This window comes from Xenopus laevis, chromosome 3S, assembly GCF_017654675.1.
Source record: "Xenopus laevis strain J_2021 chromosome 3S, Xenopus_laevis_v10.1, whole genome shotgun sequence".
Taxonomy (NCBI): Eukaryota; Metazoa; Chordata; class Amphibia; order Anura; family Pipidae; genus Xenopus; species Xenopus laevis.
In genome coordinates, this window is record NC_054376.1 from 119807801 (window position 1) to 119821621 (window position 13821).

The following is a 13821-nucleotide window of genomic DNA, read 5'->3' on the forward strand; positions in this document are numbered from 1 at the left end:
GAGAAGAACATTACATTAGTCAAGAGCAAGACAAATTGCGGAAAATTTCTGTGTTCTGGTCTATGTAACTGTTACAGTTTTACAATGCACCTAAAAAAGTGTAAAAAAGTATACCACTATTGAGTACTATAGATTTTAATAAACAGTCACTGTAAAAGTAAATTTTCAAACCACATTGAGCAACGTAACAGAAAAGTCATATACTTAAGTAGTGACTCACCTGCACAATCGTACTTTCATTTCCAATACCTGAATCATCAGCATCAATTAAACTTCCCACTGGAACATTGTTAGGAGGTTTAAGAAAAGCAAAGTCTCTTTCACTTGGATCTAGTGTTACACAGACATCATAGGAGTATGGTAGTGGCAAAGTACCAGTATTAAATTGATGAATAAATCTGTGATCAATTTGGGGATATGTGCTCAGTGAACTAATTGATGTTGGCGATTTTGATTCTCTGTATTTTGATATGACAGCAAACATTATAGTCAACATGAAAAGAAAAGAGATCAGTGCTACAGCAATAACCAAGTAGATCTGCATGTTTGATGGAGAATCTGATTTCATGGGCTGGTTACTAATTTCAGGAATCACAAGCTGAAAATTATCAGCAACTACAAGAGTCAGTGTAACAGTGGCTGAGAGAGAGGGTGTCCCATTGTCCTTTACTATCACCACAACTTTGTGCCTCAAAATGTCTCTTTCCTGAAAAACTCGAGATGTTCTGATCTCTCCTGTATATTGATCAATCGCGAAATGCAATACTTCTAAATCATGCCAAAAATGGTAAGAGAGCCAAGCATTGTGACCTGAGTCAGCATCCACTGCCACCACTTTAGTCACTAAAGAGCCTTGTTCAGAGGAAAAAGGAACCATCTCATATGCTGCAGAACCTCCAACATCTGGTGATGGGTAGAGAATAGTTGGTGAATTATCATTCTGATCAACAACACAAATTCTCACTATTGCACTGCTGTTCAGAGATGGCGACCCATTGTCCTTGGCCATGATTTGTATTTGAAATTCTCTGTCCTGCTCATAATCAAATGAACGTTGTGCATAAATTACCCCAGTTAATGGGTTAATGGAAATATAAGCTGTTGAAGGCATCTCTTCTGCATTGCTGGTGATAATGGAATAGAGAATTTTTCCATTTTCTTCAATGTCCTTATCTATTGCTTGGATATTGTAAATTGAGGCTCCTGGTTGATTATTTTCTGATACATATGCAATATATGATAACTTTTCAAATACAGGTGGATTGTCATTTATATCCAAAACATCCAATCTGATGGTTTTCTGAAAAGAAAGGGGAGGTGAACCCTTATCTGTAGCTTGAATAATAATATTGTAATGTGAGTTTTTTTCTCTATCTAAGGTGCTTGTAGTAACAATTTTGTAGAAGTTTCCTGATGATAACAATAGTTTAAAAGGTACCACACCAATGATTTGACAGTCAACCTCCCCATTTTCTCCAGAGTCTAGATCATGTGCTTCAATTAATGCTACCACAGTGCCAGTTGGAGAGTCTTCAGAGATTGGGGTAGTTATTGAGGTAACAGATATATCTGGAGCATTGTCATTTTCATCAGTAATTTCTATTAAGACTTTGGCATGGGAAATTTGGCCACTGCCATCCTGAGCATGTACAGAAACATCATAATATTTTTCTTCCTCAAAATTTACATTTCCTTTTGTTGTAATTTCTCCATTATTTGGATTAATAGTAAATATACGGAGCACGTTATTTGCAGTTGTGCTAAAAGAGTATGTGATTTGTGCATTGATTCCTTCATCTTTATCACTTGCTTTAACATGTAGAACTGTAGAATTTATTGGGATGTTTTCATGTATATTCACTTTGTATACTTCTTGTGTGAATACAGGAAAGTTGTCATTGAAATCAGTAACAGTAATCTTAATGAGAGTTGTACCTGTTTGCACAGGATTTCCACCATCAGACGCTGTCAATATCAGTTCATGGTAGCTTTGGGTTTCCCGATCTAAACTGGTTTCTAAAATCAATTCTGGAAATTTTCTGCCATCAGAGCTTGATTTCTCACCCAATATAAAATAGTTATTGGCACTTATTCTATATGTCAAAAGTGAATTTTTTCCCAAATCTAGATCTTCTGCATTATGCAAAGAAAATATTGTTCCAGGTGATGTGTGCTCACTCATTTCTAATTCAGTTTTCTCACGAGCAAATGTTGGTGCATTATCATTGGTGTCCTTAATGTCTATTCTAACTCGGAAAATATTTAGCGGATTCTCAATCACTGCATCAAAGGTTAGAAAACATTCATCCCTTGCCCCACATAGAGCCTCTCTGTCTATCCTGTCTGCAACATTCAAATCCCCATTTCCAAGATTAACTCTAAAATATTTCTCTGAAAGGCGTGAGACAATTCTGAGTTTTCTAGCTGTGATTTCCTTAACATTTAATCCGAGATCATTTGCTAAATTTCCTATCAATGAGCCTTTTTGCATTTCTTCAAAAATTGAGTAGTGAAGCTGAGCAGAGACTGAATAACATAGGCAAGAAAAAAACAATGAAATTATTACTTGCCATCTTTGTTTGAATCCTTTGCATGTCTGTGTTTGCTGCATTTTCATCCTAGACATCCTTTGTATGAATATCCCAAAAAATTGCTTGCTCTGTTTGTTATCCAGTTGTAAACAGAAAAAAGGTAAAATCCACTCCTTTATAAAGCCAAAAGCAGATATGTCTTCTGAGAAGCTAAAATGGTTGTGATCCTTCTTTGCAAATCTAAACTATGTCTGCTTTACAATAGAACCAATGGAGCTCCAAGATTTCTTAATATTAGTGAACAGCGGCGCTCTGAGGCACAAATGGGGAACTGCAGATAATATATAAAGGAACTAATATATAAAGCAATATTATATATATAATAATCAGACTTGTATATACCTTTGCACATAAAATTGTATTACATTTTATTATGAATGTAAAAATGTTGGCCTTTTTAGAAATGGTAATTTTCTTAAAAATGCTTTATGGAACTACTTGGCACGGTACACACATATATTAATATAAGAAAACATATCATCCCATAGTAAGTAAACAGAAAAATAACATGCAAGTTATTGTGCATTTTAAAGTTGTGTATGCCAAGCTACAAATCTGCTGCATCCACAAAATGTTTGCAATTATAAGAAGTTAACTTACACAGAATTTACATCCACATGCATTTTACATGAGATGCTTGTGGCATTTAATGTAGAGAAAAAAAGTAAACATGTCCCTCAAATTGTTGTAGGTGTCATTTAAAAGTATACAAATCTGTAAATGTTTCATTTATATCACAACGCCTAGCTGTACTCATGTTTTAACTCTAGGTTTAGCAGTAAGAGTAAGTGATACCTACATAAATTAAACCTGCGTTAACACAACGCATGTTGCATTTCGAGCATAATATGCAAAAAAGTCAGGAATATAGAATGTAGATTATTCAATATTTACCTTTCATTCATTCAAGATTTTATACTACAATAAAATTGGTGCCCATGCCTGTGCCCCAGAATCTGACTTGAGGGTAAAAAAGGAGCAAAGTTTGCTCCAGATCTTGTGACCAAAAGAAATGAATCAGATGTAAAATTATGATGCTAATACCTTAAAGCACTCAGAGTAAGCTCTGAATACATATTGCTCTCTGTAACAGTAAACCCTCTAGCCTTTTCATACCATTACACCAAAAAAAGTATTTTCAACATCCTAGTACATAAGTACACATGGTATTTATTGCCATTTAAATCTCATAGATTTTTTAAGTGTAGGTATTCTGCTAGAATCCTTAAAGATTTGAGTAGAATCCAGCACTTTGCAATATAACTTTTTACTACCATTCTTCAGCTTGTATAAGCCCTTGTGTCCTCCAGCATCTGAAAGCTGAGGCAATGGCCCACTGCAAAGTAGCATGTTTAGGGCTGTGCTGTCTATTGACAGCAACAGGAACTTATTGCAGATATCTACTAATGACACATAAGACTCACGAAACTCTGATTAATAAAAGTTGCTATTGAAGAGTGGCTGAGGTGAAGAGGTCACGATAGGTAAAAATACTATGTTTTATTTTATCCCCTTTTTGGAAGTATATAGTCCTAGGAGGAGCATTCATGTAATAGAATCACACAATTGTAAAATTAAATTGTTTATGAGCAATCATAAGTAATACTGGGCATTACTTATTATACAAACATTTAATTGCTAAAAAGAAGACAATGACTCACCGGCACAATGTCAGCGGCAGGAACATTTCCCCTTAAACTTTCATTTCCAATACCCGAATCATCAGCATCAATTAAACTTCCCACTGGAACATTGTTAGGAGTTTTAAGAAAAGCAAAGTCTCTTTCACTTGGATCTAGCGTTACACAGACATCATAGGAGTATTGAAATGGCAGAGTACCAGTATTAAATGTACGTAGAAACCTCTGATCAATCTGAGGGTATGTGTTCAGTGAACTAATTGATGTTGGAGATTTTGATTCCCTGCATTTAGATATGACAGCAAACATCAGAGTCAACATAAAAAGAAAAGAGATCAATGCTATGGCGATCACCAAGTAAATCTGCATGTTTGACTGGGAATCTGATTTTATGGGTTGGTTACTAATTTCAGGAAGCACAAGCTGAAAATTATCAGCAACTACAAGAGTCAGTGTAACAGTGGCTGAAAGAGAGGGTGTCCCATTGTCCTTTACTATCACCGCAAATTTGTGTCTCAAAACATCTCTTTCTTGAAAAACTCGAGATGTTCTGATCTCTCCTGTATATTGATCAATGATAAAATGTGATGTTTCTGAATCCTGCAAAAAATTATAAGAAAGCCAAGCATTGTGACCTGAGTCAGCATCCACTGCCACCACTTTAATCACTAAAGAACCTTGTTCAGAAGAGAAAGGAACCATCTCATATGCTGCAGAACCTCCAACATCTGGTGATGGGTAGAGAATAGTTGGTGAATTGTCATTCTGGTCAACAACACAAATTCTCACTATTGCACTGCTATTTAGAGAAGGATACCCATTGTCCTTTGCCATGATTTGTATTTGAAATTCTCTGTCCTGTTCATAATCAAATGAACGTTGTGCGTAAATAACCCCAGTTACTGGGTTCATGGAAATATAAGCTGTTGAAGGCATCTCCTCTGTATTGCTGGTGATAATAGAATAGAGAACTTTTCCATTTTCTTCAGTGTCCTTATCTACTGCTTGGATACTGTAAATTGAGGCTCCTGGTTGATTATTTTCCGATATATATTCAATATATGATAACTTTTCAAATAGAGGTGGATTGTCATTTATATCTAAAACATCCAATCGAATGGTTTTCGGAAAAGAAAGGGGAGGAGAACCCTTATCTGTAGCTTGAATAGTAATATTGTAATGTGAATGTTTTTCTCTATCTAAGGTGCTTGTAGTAACAATTTTGTAGAAATTTCCAGATGATGACAGAAGTTTAAATGGTACCACACCAATGATTTGACAGTCAACCTCCCCATTTTCTCCAGAGTCTAGATCATGTGTTTCTATTAATGCTACCACAGTGCCAGTTGGAGAGTCTTCAGAGATTGGGGTAATTATTGAGGTAACAGATATATCAGGAGCATTGTCATTTTCATCTATAATTTCTACTAAAACTTTGGCATGGGACATTTGGCCACCACCATCCTGAGCTTGTACAGAAATATCATAATATTTTGCTTCCTCAAAATCCACATTTCCCTTAGTTGTAATTTCTCCATTTTTTTGGTTAATTGCAAACATACGGAGCACATTAGTTGCAGTAGTGCTAAAAGAATATGTGATTTGCGCATTGACACCATCATCTTTATCACTTGCATTAACATGTAGAACTGTAGAATTTATTGGGATGTTTTCATATATATTAACTTTGTATATTTCTTGTGTGAATACAGGAAAGTTGTCATTGAAATCAGTAACAGAAATCTTAATGAGAGTTGTACCTGTTTGCACAGGATTTCCACCATCAGACGCTGTTAATATCAGCTCATGGTTGCTTTGTGTTTCCCGATCTAAACTTGTCTCCAAAATCAATTCTGGAAATTTTCTGCCATCAGAGCTTGATTTCTCACCCAGTGTAAAATAGTTATTGGTACTTAGTCTATAGGTCAAAAGTGATTTTATTCCTAAATCGAGATCTTCTGCATTCTGCAAAGCAAATCTTGTACCTGGTGATGTGTGCTCACTAATTTCTAATTCAGTTTTCTTGTGAGCAAATCTTGGTGCATTATCATTTGTATCCTTAATGTCAATTCTAACATGGAACATATTTAAAGGATTCTCAATCACAGCATCAAAGGTTAGAAAACATTCTTCTGTTGCCCCACACAGAGCCTCTCTGTCTATCCTGTCTGCAACATTCAAATTCCCATCTCCAAGATTTACTTTGAAATATTTCTCTGACAGACGTGAAACAATTCTGAGTTTTCTAGCTGCAATTTCCTTAACATTTAATCCAAGATCATTTGCTAAATTTCCTATCAATGAGCCTTTTTGCATTTCTTCAGAAATCGAGTAGTGAAGCTGAGCAGAGACTGAATGACATAGGCAGGAAAATAGCAATGAAAATATTACTTGCCATCTTTGTCTGAATCCTTTGCATGTCTGTGATTGCTGGATTTTCATCTTAGCCTTCCTTTGTGTGAAAGATATCCCAAATAAACTCTTAAACAAAATAGGAAAAATCCACCTCCTGGGAAACCAAAAACAGATGTATCTTCTGTATGAGAAGCTAAAATGGTTTTGATCCTTCTTTGCAAATCTGAACAATGTCTGCTTTCTGACAGTGCCAATGGATCTTCAAGGTTTCTTAATATTAGTGAACAGCGGCGCTCTGAGGCTCAAATGTGGAACTGCAGATAATATATACAGGAGATATACCTATGCAATATTATATATGGTGATCAGACTTGATATTAGTACAGGTCTTGCATATATGTTTTTTATATATTTTTTAATGAATGTAAAATGTAGAAATAGTAATGTGTTACAAATCCTGTATGAAGAGGGTGAACTATTACACAGCATTATTAATATAAAACACATCACCTCTTAGAGAGCAACAGGAAAAATGCACGCGATATTTTTAAAAAATGTCATATGCCGATATACTGCATTCTAAATTTACAGCCCCAATCTTTTGGAACATTATCTAGAGAAAAAATATTTTCATCAGTTACTGAACTATAACAATTTGTACATACAGCTATTCTGGATGTTTAACGAGTACCACAGTACCAGTAAAAATACGCTATTCCAAAATCATACTGGTTAAATAGTAAACACATGTTACATTTAGAGCTTTAGAAAATGTAGAAAAAATTCAAGAGTAATGAATGCAAAAAGTTTAATTCAACGATTGACATATTCCAGTCCATCTGCTTATTTAAGTTGTTGTTGAAGTTTTTAAACTACAATATAAAAGATTTGGGGGTTAATGAAAAAGAAGGTGCAAAATATGGTCCAGGTTTTGTAACCAACAGAAATCAAACAGATGCTTGCTTTTAAATAGTAGACATGAAAATTAAACTGCTCCTTGCTGAATGGTTGTTTTGGTTTAGAAGAAACAAAGGCTCCTCTTATTACATTAGCCCATCATTTTTCACAGTTCAGATACCATGTATAAAATCTTTAAAATTATAAAGAACCAAGTCCATGTTTAGTAGCTTGCAATCCATCTACTATTCCTGGCTCTGTAGGTATACAAAGGAGAACTTTATAACACCAAGTAGTCACAAGGAGTATAGTACTTGCAATTCTCACACTTAAAATGTGTTGCATTTTGGTTTTGGTTATTCAGACACATCTCAGTGGCTCTGAATGAACATGTGGCACACACTTCAGTACTTCAGGTAAAGTTTTGGCATAAATAAGTTCCCATTCTAAATGATGCAGGTTTCATAGTTATACTTTTTTATACAGTATTGGAAGCTAAGGGTATCAAGGTTGGGTAATAAGAAGACTTCTAGCAGTTATTAGGCCAGATTCGATTCAATGTGAAAAAGGTTTATTACGTGAAAACTCATGGGTCAAGATTCGATGAATTTCAATTCAGAATGGTTTATCACATGAAAACCCAATTGAAGTCTATGGGAAAGAATGGAAACTGAATTTGGAGAACATTTTTTCTTCCTCTAATTAAATCTATCCATGAGTTTTCATGTGATAAGCCTTGAGATAAATTTTTCTCACTGAATTGAATCTGGCTGATTATTTGACTAAGACACAAGGAACATTTTGTGGATTATCAGAAAAATGTCAATCAAATAGCATAAAGCCACAGATCCAGTAAAATTAATTTAGATTTATGTTGGCAAATTATAGAAGGGGGGGGGGAGTTTCAAATATTTTTGTTCTAATAGGTTGAAAGATGTAAAATCAAGATACTAGTGCCTTAAAGAAAACAGTGTAAGCTCTGGATACAAATTGCTCTCTGCAACAGTAAATTCTCTTGCTCTTTTAGTTCTTCTGCATCAAGTATTTTAAAGATCCTGGTAGAGAACATACGTTATTTATTGAAAGGTAAAAGTCAAATTAAAGTCCTCCTACTAAGTGTAGGAGTTCTCCTAAAACCATTTAAGGCAATATAAATGCATTCTTTTATTAAAGCCTGATGGTCTTAAAAGTCCAACTCTGAAAATCCGGCATTTCAAAGCTCTCGAAGTCCTGTATAAGTCAGTGGGGTAGGTCCCAGTGTTTGCGCTGCTGTCTGTACCGTTATCCAATAATTTCAGAGATTTTGGACCAAAAAGTCAGAAAAGTCAGAAAAATTCATAGAATTTGCAGAAAAGTACAAAAAATTCATACTTTTCAAGCAAAGCTCTGAAGTTATCGGATTTTTGCCTGGCCTAATTTTTTTTAAACTTTTTTTAATGTCGGAGTTGATCGAAGTTGGAGTTGAACATGCAAATTATTGCGCTTTTCAAAGTTTTGTATGCCAAGCTACAAATCTGCTGCATTCACAAAATATTTGCAATTATAAGAAGTTAACTTACATTGAATTTACATTCCTGTGCATTTTATATGAGATACTCGTGGCATTTTATGTAGAGAAAAAAAAATATTCCATCTATTATAGATGTACATCTAGAAAAGTAAACATGTCCCTCAAATTATATGTGTCATTTAAACTACATAAATCTGTAAATGTTTCATATACCTGTATGTCACTGTAGCTGTACTCATGGTTTAACTGTAGGTTTAACAGTAAGAATAAGCGATACCTACATAAACTAAACCTGTGTTAACACAACGCATGTTGCATTTAGAGCATAATATGTAAAAAAAAAGTCAGGAATATAGAATGCGAATTATTAAATAATTACCATGTTCTAGCCTTTCATTCATTAAAAATATATAAATACACATGCTATTTATTGCCATTTAAATTTAATAGATTCTTTCAAGTGTAGGTTTTCTGCAAGAATCCTTAAAGATTCTTGTAGAATTTGGCACTTTGCAATATATTTTTTTACTACCATTTATGAGCTTGTATAAGCCCTAGTGTCCTCCAGCATCTGATAGCTGAGGCAATGACCCATTGCAAAGTAGCATGCTTGGGGCTGTGCTCTCTAGTGACAGCAACAGGAACTTATTGCAGATATCTACTAATGACGCATAAGACTGATGAAACCCCGATTTAGTAACCCTGACTAATAAAAGTAGCTATTGAAGCATGGCTGAGCTGAAGAGGTCACAATAGATAAAACGACTATGTTATATTTTTATGCCTTTATGGAAGTATATAGTCCTAGGAGGAGCATTCATGTAATAGTAATTAATTGAATTGTTTATGAGCAATCATATGTAATACTGGGCATTACTTATTATACAAACATTCACTCACTAATAAGAAGACAATGACTCACCGGCACAATGTCAGCAGCAGGAACATTTCCCATTAAGCTTTCATTTACAATACCCGAATCATCAGCATCAATTAAACTTCCCACTGGAACATTGTTAGGAGGTTTAAGAAAAGCAAAGTCTCTTTCACTTGGATCTAGCGTTACACAGACATCATAAGAGTATTGAAATGGCAGAGTACCAGTATTAAATGTAGGTAGAAACCTTTGATCAATCTGAGGGTATGTGTTCAGTGAACTAATTGATGTTGGAGATTTTGATTCCCTGCATTTAGATATGACCGCAAACATCAGAGTCAACATAAAAAGAAAAGAGATCAATGCTATGGCGATCACCAAGTAAATCTGCATTTTTGACTGGGAGTCTGATTTTATGGGTTGGTTACTAATTTCAGGAAGCAAAAGCTGAAAATTATCAGCAACTACAAGAGTCAGTGTAACAGTGGCTGAGAGAGAGGGTGTCCCATTGTCCTTTACTATCACCACAAATTTGTGTCTCAAAACATCTCTTTCTTGAAAAACTCGAGATATTCTGATCTCTCCTGTATATTGATCAATGATAAAATGTGCTGTTTCTGAATCCTGCAAAAATGTATAAGAAAGCCAAGCATTGTGACCTGAGTCAGCATCTACTGCCACCACTTTAGTCACTAAAGAACCTTGTTCAGAGGAGAAAGGAACCATCTCATATGCTGCAGAACCTCCAACATCTGGTGATGGGTAGAGAATAGTTGGTGAATTATCATTCTGGTCAACAACACAAATTCTCACTATTGCACTGCTATTTAGAGAAGGATACCCATTGTCTTTTGCCATGATTTGTATTTGAAATTCTCTGTCCTGTTCATAATCAAATGAACGTTGTGCGTAAATAACCCCAGTTACTGGGTTAATGGAAATATAAGCTGTTGAAGGCATCTCCTCTGTTTTGCTGGTGATAATAGAATAGAGAACTTTTCCATTTTCCTCGATGTCCTTATCTATTGCTTGGATACTGTAAATTGAGGCTCCTGGTTGATTATTTTCGGATACATATGCTATATATGTTAATTTTTCAAATATAGGTGGATTGTCATTTATATCCAAAACATCCAATCTGATGGTTTTCTGAAAAGAAAGGGGAGGTGAACCCTTATCTGTAGCTTTAATAGTAATATTATAATGTGAATGTTTTTCTCTATCTAAGGTGCTTGTAGTAACAATTTTGTAGAAGTTTCCAGATGATAACATTAGTTTAAATGGTACCACACCAATGATTTGACAATCAACCTCCCCATTTTCTCCAGAGTCTAGATCATGTGCTTCTATTAATGCTACCACAGTGCCAGGAGCTGAATCCTCAGAGATTGGGGTAGTTATTGAGGTAACAGATATATCAGGAACATTATCATTTTCATCTATAATTTCTACTAAAACTTTGGCATGGGACATTTGGCCACCGCCATCCTGAGCTTGTACAGAAATATCATAATATTTTGCTTTCTCAAAATCCACATTTCCTTTAGTTGTAATTTGTCCATTTTTTTGATTAATTGCAAACATACGGAGCACATTAGTTGCAGTAGTGCTAAAAGAAAATGTGATTTGCGCGTTGACACCTTCATCTTTATCACTTGCATTAACATGGAGAACTGTAGAATTTACTGGAATGTTTTCATGTATATTCACTTTGTATATTCCTTGTGTGAATACAGGTAAATTGTCATTGATATCAGTCACAGTAATCATAATTAGAGTTGTACCTGTTTGCACAGGATTTCCACCATCAGTCGCTGTTAATATCAGCTCATGGTAGCTTTGTGTTTCCCGATCTAAACTTGTCTCCAAAATCAATTCTGGAAATTTTCTGCCATCAGAGCTTGATTTCTCACCCAGTGTAAAATAGTTATTGGTACTTAGTCTATAGGTCAAAAGTGAATTTATTCCCAAATCGAGATCTTCTGCATTCTGCAAAGCAAATCTTGTACCTGGTGGTGTTTGTTCACTAATTTCTAATTCAGTTTTCTCATGAGCAAATCTTGGTGCATTATCATTTGTATCCTTAATGTCAATTCTAACATGGAACATATTTAAAGGGTTCTCAATCACAGCATCAAAGGTTAGAAAACATTCTTCTGCTGCCCCACACAGAGCCTCTCTGTCTATTCTGTCTGCAGCAATCAAATTTCCATCTCCAAGATTTACTTTAAAATATTTCTCTGACAGACGTGAAACAATTCTGAGTTTTCTAGCTGCAATTTCCTTAACATTTAATCCAAGATCATTTGCTAAATTTCCTATCAATGAGCCTTTTTGCATTTCTTCAGAAATTGAGTAGTGAAGCTGAGCAGAAACTGAATGACATAGGCACAAAAATAACAATGAAATTATTACTTGCCATCCTTGTCTGAATCCTTTGCATATCTGTGATTGCTGGATTTTCATCTTAGCCTTCCTTTGTGTAAAAGATATCCCAAATAAACTCTTGTTATAGTTGTAATCCAGTTGTAAACAGAAAAATAGGAAAATCCACCCCTGGGAAACCAAAAGCAGATGTATCTTCTGTATGAGAAGCTAAAATGGTTGTGATCCTTCTTTGCAAATCTGAACAATGTCTGCTTTCTGGCAGTGCCAATGGTTCTCCAAGGTTTCTTAATATTAGTGAACAGCGGCGCTCTGAGGCACAAATGTGGAACTGCAGATAATATTTACAAGAGATATACCTATGCAATATTATATATGGTGATCAGACTTGATATTAGTACAGGTCTTGCATACATGGTTTTGTTTTTAATATTTTCTAATAAATGTAAAATGAGAAATAGTCATTTGTTAAAAATCCTGTATGAAGAGGGTGAACTATTACACACTATTATTAATATAAAACCATATCACCTCAAAGAGAGGAACAGGAAAAACACATGCAATATTCAAGTTATTGCTATCTTTTAAAAATGTCATATGCCGCATGCTAAATTTACAGCCCCAATCATTTGGAACATTATGTAGGGAAAAAAACATTTTCATCAGTTACTAGCTATACTGGTTAAAAAGTAAACACATGTTGCATTTAGAGTTTTAGAAAATGTAAAAAAAAGTCTAAAGTAATGGATGCAAAAGGTACAATTAAACATTTGCAATAATCCATCCGTTTATTTAAGTTTTTAAGTATAAAAGATTTTGGGGTTAAAGAAAAAGAAGGAGCAAAGTATGGTCCAGGATTTGTAACCAGCAGAAATCAATGAGATGTTTGCTTTTAAATAGCAGACATGAAAAATAAACTGCTCCATGCTGAATGGTTGTTTCTTCTTGTTAGAAGAAATAGAGGCTCCTCTTATTACATTAGCCCATAATGTTTCACAGTTCAGATACCATGTATAACGTCTTTGAAATTATAAAGAACCAAGTCCATATTTAGTAGCTTCCAAACCATCTACTGTTACTGGCTCTGCAGGTACACAAAGCAGCACTTGAACACCAAGAAGGCACAAGGAGTATAGTACTTGCAATTCTCATACTTAAAATTTGTTGCAGTTAAGTTTTGGGTATTCACATCTCAGTGGCGCTGAGGCAACATGTGGCACACACTTCAGTATTTCAGGTACAGTTTTGGCATAAATAAGTTCCCATTCTAAATGATGCAGGTTTCATAGTTATCAAACTTTTGCATACAGTATTGGAAGCTAACGGTATCAAGGTTGGGTAATAAGAAGACTTCTAGCAGTTATTGGGCCAGATTCAATTCAGTGAGAAAAATGTTTCTCACTGAATTGAATCTGACTGATCATTTAACTGAGACACAAGGAACATTTTGTAGATTATCAGAAAAATGTGAATAAAATAGCATAAAGCCACAGACACATTAAAATTAATTTAGATTTATGTTGGCAAATTAAAGAAGGGGGAAAAGTTTACTTTTTTTTGTTCCAA

General features: G+C 34.8%; 1 protein-coding gene across 22 annotated transcripts in view; it reads right to left on the reverse strand.

Annotated features, from left to right (window-relative positions):
• LOC108713304 (protocadherin gamma-A4) overlaps positions 1-13821 on the reverse strand; it is a 203329-nt gene that overhangs the window by 86757 nt on the left and 102751 nt on the right. For 2 of the 22 annotated variants that reach the window (XM_041588792.1, XM_041588787.1), the window contains exon 1: positions 4253-6824. The exons of 18 other annotated variants lie outside the window; for them this stretch is intronic. In XM_041588792.1, the coding sequence (XP_041444726.1) occupies positions 4253-6673 (2421 nt within the window). In that variant the 5' untranslated portion in view covers positions 6674-6824. Of the gene's footprint in view, positions 1-220; positions 2819-4252; positions 6825-9915; positions 12682-13821 lie in introns of those variants that run through there. 2 more of the 22 variants (XM_041588786.1, XM_041588803.1) reach the window with 2 other exon arrangements.